At 48.2% G+C, this 9,058-nt stretch overlaps 1 protein-coding gene across 1 annotated transcript; it reads right to left on the bottom strand.

The window, feature by feature from the left end:
- Nucleotides 1–1,159: 1,159 nt before the first annotated feature.
- Nucleotides 1,160–1,684, bottom strand: LOC109862925. The gene has a single exon (XM_020443095.1). It carries the CDS (start codon nucleotides 1,682–1,684, stop codon nucleotides 1,160–1,162), a length of 525 nt encoding a protein of 174 aa, XP_020298684.1.
- Between the last annotated feature and the right edge of the window lie 7,374 nt (nucleotides 1,685–9,058).

The raw sequence follows: 9,058 nt of genomic DNA, 5'->3' as shown, positions 1-9,058 counted from the left end.
CGTCCTCGCAAAATTAAGCGCCTACGCGTGCGCTACGCCGCTTAATGAGCTGCTCTCCCTAAAATAGTGGAAGACGCGAGCCCATCGCCTCTCGTGCCGGCCAAAATTATGACCTTGTGACGGACGCGAAAAGTGTCACGTCACACAATCTAAATAAAAAAATGTGTTTTGTGTCATTTCAAGTTTGGTTTTTATTTTTGCTAGGAAGTTTTACAGGTATTTCAGTATATTTTTCCATATATGTCTATAAAACATCTATTTAAAAAATAAACGTATATATTGGCCAAGAGTGGTAAATTTATTATTTTATTTATACGCAGTTTCTTGTACATATAAATTTTATGTATACATACATATAAATACAATTTTTAATTAATAAAGAAAAGTCAGAGAACAAACCGGAAAATTTGGACATTTCTTGTACCGTTTACGACGTTATTGAGAGTTGAACGTTGTATTGCCCGAGCGAGAGCGAGACAGAAAGTCATTTCTCTGTCTTTTTTTACTGCCCGATCGCGCCCAAAGTTTCAAGCGCATACGTACACGATCTGAGGTTGTGTGCGTATCCCCTCCATACTACCGCTGCTACCGCATGCTACCAAGTGTTCAGAATCTGGCATCTCTCACGGGCATGATTGAGATTGCTCTGAAGGAGTAGCGCCATTACGAGATGTCCATCTCTTCTTTCTCCTCCGGGACACTACTCTTAGGAGGGGAGGAAGGTGCAGTCCCCTCGCTATTATCTGCCGGGGCATTGGGTTCAGCGGCGAGAGTCCCTTCTGACTGAGTAGACTGGGTGCCACTCTGTTTTGCGGCCTTGGAGGCCCGCTTACTTGTGCCGGGGGCCGGGGCACACGCTCTGCCCCCCAGGCGGTGGTTCGTGGGATGACCAACGTCCGCACACAATGGGCATGTGGGTGCCGACCTGGGACATGTCGACACCTTGTGGCCCCGGTCGCCGCACCGATAGCAGCGACTCCTCCGGTTTTTTTGCGGCGCGGTGTATGGACAATATATCCGTTATCACGTGCCCGCGCCGAAGGCACCTGTGGCACTGGAGAGGTTGTCTCTCCAGCACCTTAACTGGTGCTCTCACTCAGCCCACTCGAATGGCCCTTGCTGAAACGACCTTTTGGGCCGCGGTTAAGGGGCACTGCACCTACATTGTGGACAGTTCACCGGGGGAGGCATGTGCTTGGCCGACCTTTACGTCGGTCGGTCGACAGCCCCCGATGGATGCCACCGCATCCCTCACCTCATTAGGGGAGATTAACTCGTCGAGACCGCGGACCCGTATGTCTACGGTTTTGATAGGCCTCGCGAGTCTTGCTCCTTTTTCCGTGACCAGGGGCAGCATAGCTTCATAGAGCTTCTCTGCCCTGGTCTCGCTGTCTGCATTGGGAACCTCGAGAATTAAGACCCCGGTGAGAGCTCTCCTTGCGCGGAGGTCCGTAATACCGAAGGGCTCTATGGCCACTTTGCTTCGGACATATTGGAGAACATTTCCCAGAAAACCCGTAGCTGCCCCTTCTGGGGCAGAGAGAACCGCCGCTGAGCGGGGCGGCTTCCCCAACTTAAGTTTGGGAGGAGTAGCCGTTTCCGCTCCCGACTGAGTCGGCCCCTTACTCCCTTTAACGCCACCGGATTTAGCCGGGGCAAGAGTTTGAGAGGCCGGCGGTTTCATCTTTTTACGTCTTACCACCTGGGACTACGTGTCCTGCTTGGTGGGAGGAGCAGAAAGCTGGGAGGAAGACAATGGAAGGCCGGATATAGGCTTGGGTGCTTGGGGTGTGGTCTTGACCATTTTCCCGGTCCCCGGCCGTAAACCACCGCCGTCTCCCTTCTTACCCTTCTTCTTCTTCTTCCTTTTCTTCTTCGTCCCCGCGCTGGGGACCGCAACTGCTGTTGAGGCAGAGGGTAGGGATGTCGGCGCGTCGGTTGCTCTAGCCGCAACGGAGCCGCTGCATCCCGCCTCTGCCGCAGCACCATTCTCTGGTCTCTCTTGGGGTACACTCCGCAAGGGAAGACGGGCAAAACACGGCTTGTTTGTAAAATACGGACAGTCTCTCTGTCATCTGCCTGTCCGTCTCCCTGCGGTGGGCCTTAAGTAGGATCTCAATATTTTTGAGACTCGCTGGCTGCGCCGCAGAATGCTCCTTTTCATCCCGCCGAGTGCTTACATCTGGCGGGGAACTTGCCGCCTCATTGCTCTTCTCCCTCTCTCTCCTCGAAAGAGGAGAGAGATCCATTTCCCGATTGGAAATCGGCTCCGGACCTGGGTTCCGGAAGAGTTCCGGTCGGGTCTCGGGCCGTCGCGGCTTAGGCTCCCGCTGCGGAAGCGATGGTGGGTCTTCCGCCGAGAGTGCAGCGGGAGCTCTTAGCTTCGCCAAATCCAGCGTAGCCAACTCCTGCCGCATGTCCCGTAATTCGTCGTGAAGCGCGTCAACTTTGCTCTTCAAGACGATGTTCTCTTGGGAGATGCAATTTCGATTGGGCAGCGTCTCTGTCGAACCTCAAGGAGGCGACCGTCGCGTGCAGCTCGGCGACTTCACCACGGAGCTGCCTGTTCTGTCCTTCCAGCCGCTGCACTTCTCTCTCGGTGTCCATTCAGCTGGCAAGGATTCCCACGGCCTCCTCCATGTTCACCGCTGCCTCCTTGATGTTCTTAATGTACGTGTCCTTCAATCTCTTGGAGGTCACGGCCATCCTAACCACCGACGCCGCCAATTTCCCAGATTGCTGCACAATCTGGGACGTCGGCATATCCCGGACGATGATCTCCGGGATTGGAAGTGAGCCCCGTGGCTTGGAGTGGGGCTTGTACGGGTTGGGAGAAGGGGAGAGGCGCAGGGCCCGACAATCAAGTAGCCATCTTGATGGCATCAAAGTCGTCGGCGAGCTCACGCTCTGCACGTAGCTCCAACTTTCTTTTCTCCTGCTCGTTCAGCTTGGCCTCTGCCAAGCCGACATATTCCCCGCTGGTAGGAGGTCTGCCTCTCCCTCTTTTCCTTTTATCCCCCGGGGTGGGATCTCTTTTTACAGGAAAAGAAGGGAGATTCTGGGGCTTTTGTGCCGGTTGGGCCCTACCTCTGCCCACAGGAACGACTTCGACTTCCATGTCGGAGTCATCCTGTTCGGCAGTGATGTGGAGGCGGCGTCGGGCGGAAGCCTATCGCAACTACGCGAGGGCCTCGGCTGTTGTTCGCTCAGCGACAAGGCAGGATAATGGTTGCTTCTACCGCCTTCACCTTCCGAATCGTCCAAAAACCACAACTTTCCACAAAGGCAACTACTGCGGGACTCGGAACATCTATTTTGCCGTACGACCCGCCGGAATTTTGTGGGGCGAATAACAGGGGAATCAATCCTCTCTTCAACTGGTAGAGTACCACTGATCGTCGCAGGCGCAGTATCTTGCGCCGCCCCTGCGGGGCAGGCGACGCAGAGACCGTCATATGATGACGACGAGAGGGAGCCCAGGACGGTAACTCCCTCACGCCGGCAGCTGAAGGTCCGATCCTCCTGCTGCGGTACGTTACTCTCTCTAATATGCGACATCTCCATGTTGTAATTAAGGTTGGTTTGATTTCAGGGTGTCCTTCACTTAGTACGGTTGTTGTCCAAGACTGACAAGGCCGGACTCCCCGGGTTTGGAGTCAGGGTTTTACTTCCCCTAGTCCAGTGGCCGGCCCGAGAACGCCTCTCGGAGCTGGACACCTCGAATTTTTAGTCAGGGTTTACTCCTCTGGTCCGATTGCGCTGTGGCTGACGAGATCGGACGTCCCCGGATTTGAAGTTAGGGTTTTTTCCCCTATCTCAGTTGCACCGGCAAAAGGTTCTAAGCGAGATTGAGAACCCCCGGTTTTTGTTCGAGGTTTTCCTTCAACTATTTTTCCTCTTAGTACAGGAGCTCCCCGAGAGCCTGTCTGGCATGGGTGACCTTGCCAGGGACTCCAAAAAGTCCCCGCCAGCATAGCCCCTCGGATCAGCGCTCCCCTAAGCTCGGGCACCTCGACAAGGTGGGGGAAAGTCGCCCGAGAACCTAACCTTGTCACCGACAGCCGGAAGCAGAGCAACAGAAAGGAGGATTGCCCGGAGGACCTCGGACGACAGAAGCATACTATTAAGGGCACAGGCAGCTTGGGAACGCGAGAGGAATGTACACCAGTATATAAATTGGGCCAGGCACTTTCTGGCGGTATGATGAACAATCTTCCGATTTAAGGCTAGTTCTTAGAACTATAATTATACTCCGACCAAAGGATATGAATTAATATATAATCGTTCTTTAAATAAAAGAGTTTTAGTTTTTTTAATGTTTAAGCTTTCTTTTAATTGTTAACGAAAGATACTGTAGTTTTTGAATATACTTACCCAAAACAGAACCACCGGCGGATGGACGTCCAATAAGGATAAATTCTTGATTTACGTTCTGTTATGGTATATTTTTATATTAAGCAAAATTTCATATAATCTAAGAATATGGGGTTATATAGGTAAGGATACTTGGATACTTACGTTATTACTTACCGGGTTTGGATCGTGGCGCTGAAAAAGAATAAGGGGTCATTAAGAATTTCTGTTATTGTTAAGTTTTGTTTTACGTCAATATGTAGTTTACATGTGTATACAGGTATACTTACCTGGTCTAAGAAGTAACCCTAAAAAAGAAAAGGTCAGCGATTAAAAAGTTTTGTCACGTGCAAAAGGCGTTCCGAGACTGGTTACTTACACATACACACATATATACAAATATTAATCGCTCACACGCTTAAGGGCAAATACATACACCAGTCACACTACGACACGACACGCGACACATTCAAACAACAATCATCCTTTAAGCCATACATTAACATCCCATACGCACACCAAACACGTTACACACACATAAGTTGTCCATACACACTGTATACAATGCTTAACACACATACTACATTCACTCTACATCTAGACCCCAAACAAATGATTAAGCTCACGCTCACACCAGCCATACAAACATTCACGCACACCTCTTAATCTTAACATTTACTCACACACACATATAAGATCAAAACTCATACATAAGCACACATTCACGCATCAACCACACCAGAGACACACACAGATTTTGTCTATGCCACAATTATTCGTTAAACCACACATTCCAGTCTTACCACACACACACAAACATACCCGCATAAGAGGACATTCATACATCACACATCCCAAAATCACTCCCTAAACACATACACTAAGTTACACACCTTAAGTCACCAGTTTAGTAACTCGTAGAAACGAGCTTTCAACCTCTCGAGTTCTCTTCTTAATTTGAACAAGTTGAGGAACAGCACTAGGTGCACTCTAGGAGATATAGGAAAGCGGGCAAAAAGGAAAAGCAGTTCCTTTCGAGCATTCAACAAGTGAACACGCGAATGCACGACGATCGAGAGAACGTTTTTCTACGAAACGAAATTAATTATTTGCGATAAATATAACATTGTGTGTGTGTACGTAGCGCGGTATAAAGTGCGCGAGTTAATAAAGTCTGTAAAGCATATTTCTATATTGGCAAATATACATATATTGTGCGTAAAAAAAGTGGCATTTATTTAAGTGAACCTGATCCTTGTCTTGGCGTTCCTGAAGAATAATACCGGATCTTCCCTTGGTGTTTGGAGGTATCACATCGACAAAACACCTGGCAATTGTTTGTTCAAGACGCAGACTTGTAAGTACCGGCCATTTTCCTACTAACCCCGGTCACAACCGGGTAGTAGGTATAGTAGAGGGGTTCTAGACCAGGTTTCCAATAGGCGAGTAATGTTCTGTTCTTGTCTATCTAATGACGTTTCGAGCAGTTCGAGCATGCCTTACTGAAAACACTCCATAAGATAGAAAAAGTCAGTCGACAACCGAGGGCACCGCGAGGGGGGAGGGGGAGAGGGGTATAACCGCGCGAGGGAGGGGAGGAGGAAAGGGAGGGGCTAATCGCGTTAAGGAANGGGAGGGGGAAGGAGTGGTCATGTGTGTTCAAGGTCGTTTGGATGATGACGTCATCGCTAAAATATAAAGTGCGCATTAAAATTAATAATTCCAAGAAAAAACCGCAAAGTTCCCGAAAGCGGTTNGCGTTTAAAAAAGAAATAGCGCGCAGTTCGTAAGTACGCAGCAAATGAATAAGAAATTCCGAGAAAAACCGCAATTTCCCGGAAACAAATAATTCCAAGAAAAACCGCAAAGTTCCCGGAAGCGGTTCGCGTTTAAAAATAAATAGCGCGCAGTTGAAATTGCGCAGCAAAAAAATAAAAATTTTTCGAGAAAAACCGTAATTTCCCGGAAGTGAGCCAGTTCTTATCGACGAAGCGATCAGTCACTCCCGGTTGATGACGCATTTCCTACGATAACAGCCGCGTGAAAAACCGTTACGTACTGGATGTGGTGTTTGTAAAACACAATTTCAAACCAAAAGATTGTGAGGAAAGATAAAGAGTGAAATAAAAAAGGCGCCTCGAGGTCAGGAACGAGTCACAAGTCATTTTGATCGCAAGTCGTATAGATAACAAATCGTCGCCGTTGTTGTTGAAAATGTTTAACGGATTGAACACGACGTGTATTTGAAACCTATTGGTCGAAGAGTTGAAAAACATTCCAAAGAGAGGATAAAAATAAATACATCTGAGAAAAACCGCAAAGTTCCCGGAAGCGGTTCGCGTATAAAAATAAATAGCGTACAGTTCGTAATTGCGCAGCAAATAAATAAGAAATTCCGAGAAAAACCGCAATTTCCCGGAAAACAAATAATTCCGAGAAAAACCGCAAAAGTTCCCGGAAGCGGTTCGCGTTTAAAAATAAATAGCGCGCAGTTTGAAATTGCGCAGCAAATGAATAAGAAATTCCGAAAAAAACCACAATGTCCCGGAAGTGAGCCTGTTCTTATCGCCGAAGCGATCAGTCACTTCCGGTTTGATGACGCACTTCCTATGATAACGTCCGCGTGAAAAACCGTTACAAACCGGATGTGGTGTTTGTAAAACGCAATTTCAAACCAAAAGATTGTGAGAAAAGATAAGGAGTGAAATAAAAAGACGCCTCGAGGTCGGGAACGAGTCATATATCATTTTGATTGCAAGTTGTATAGAGAAGAAGTCGTTGTTGTTGTTGTTGAAATGTTTAATGAAGTGAACACAACGTGCATATTAAACATATCGGTCGAAGAGTTGAAAAACATTCCAAAGAGAATTCTTTTAGAAGTGTTCGATAATCACGTGGAGCTTTTGTGGGATCGACTGCCCGAGCATTTGAAGGAAGATCCTGAGGTGCAGCTGTATCGTAGATGTCTCGAGCATTACAATCAACCGGGAGATTACGATCACATTGACGGACCTGCTCCGCTGAAAAAATATTGTCGCGTGTGTATTGCGAAAGCCAAGATGGAAAATTAACAATGAATCGGATCAGACAACCGAAATCGCTTCAGTTCCTAGCTGCGAAAACTGTAGCAAAACACGTAGACAAGTACATTAAAATACACAATCTTGAAATTCCTAAAGTGTGCAAGGACGCAATACGAGAGATCTGGTTCGATGTACGGCTCTACCGCTACGATCGCGATATACATTGGTTATCGGTGCACGATCTACCTAAGGAACAAATATGGGAAGTGGAAAACAATTTCGACGAAGAGGACTTTAAAATCTTGCAACTATCCGCGCTCACAATTAGAGAATGCAAGTGGCTTCCAAGATACGTTGAGACTGTTAATCACATCGAAATCGCGTACATCGAGTTTAGAACGAGTAGCGCGGACCTGAACCATCTGTCTCGCTTGTGCATCCCATGCGCGTTGCGAGTGTGGGTGTGGTGTAAACGACAACATCGGTACAAGTGGTTGCAGAATAGGTGGGTAAAAGTCACCGGACATCAAATGATCGAAGACGCTGATTTCATGACAGACGTTATATAGAATCCAAAGCGATGGTGTTCCAACTGCTATAGACGACCGTTGTTTGTTTTGTATACAGAGGACGATTGTTACTGGAACACCGAGTGGCACAAGGATACACTTCCTAACAAAGACTACAAGCAACTACCGAATTAAAAGATAAAAAAGCGTAAATTGAATCCAACAAATATATACGATCCAATAATACTATCGTGAGTAAAACAACTATATATGAGTAAAAGCAAACTACAAAACATGAACGATCGCGAACCGCTCGTAGAAGAGGCCGCGCTCCTCGACGCGTTGGACGATTACATCTCGTGGGAGGAACGGTGCGACGAACGTCTAGAGACACTGAGAGAAGAGTGCCGTAGAAAACGCCCGCGACCGTCCACAGGTGTGATAACTTGGCACGTTGCTCGTATCGCGCGACTCGAAAGTCTGCGCGCAACCCTCCGCGAACGATTCGCGCACGTGGGCGCGGGTCTCGAGAGTGCGGGACTCGCATGGATCGAAGTTGAGACGGCGTTTAAAAATCGTTTGGTGACCGGTATCGTGGTGAACAAATCGTTCATCGAGCCCCGTCGATTTCTCGAAGCCGCTAGAGACACGGTGCTCGCGCGCGTTCATCGAGCGATCGAGCGGCACGCCAATGTGAAAGTGAACACAGTGTTCAATGGGAAGTTTGTCGCGGGTAAAAAAACGAGTGTGAAATCGTTCAATACGCGCAATCGCGCGTTGTATCACTCGTTGGATCTGCGCGAGTGGTACAATCGAGATGTGATGGATGCGACAATGACCACTCTGGAGGAGTTCCAGGAACGCGACAGCGGTTGGGCGTTGACGCAGATACTGAACCTCACAGTAAATGTAAACAGTTACAATCCGATGCACGCGGGATGTCAGATTAAAATGTCGCGTGAGGTTCAGCTCAAACACGCGGTAGTGAACGTACAGTCGCGGGACAATGCGTGTTTCGCGTGGGCAGTGGTCGCCGCGTTGTATCCTAGTGCTTCACATCCTCNTAATACTATCGTGAGTAAAACAACTATATATGAGTAAAAGCAAACTACAAAACATGAACGATCGCGAACCGCTCGTAGAAGAGGCCGCGCTCCTCGACGCGTTGGACGA

Source organism: Pseudomyrmex gracilis, unplaced genomic scaffold (genome assembly GCF_002006095.1).
Source record: "Pseudomyrmex gracilis isolate BER0280 unplaced genomic scaffold, ASM200609v1 scaffold_2660, whole genome shotgun sequence".
Classification (NCBI taxonomy): Eukaryota; Metazoa; Arthropoda; class Insecta; order Hymenoptera; family Formicidae; genus Pseudomyrmex; species Pseudomyrmex gracilis.
This window is presented reverse-complemented; position numbering and strand designations above follow the sequence as displayed.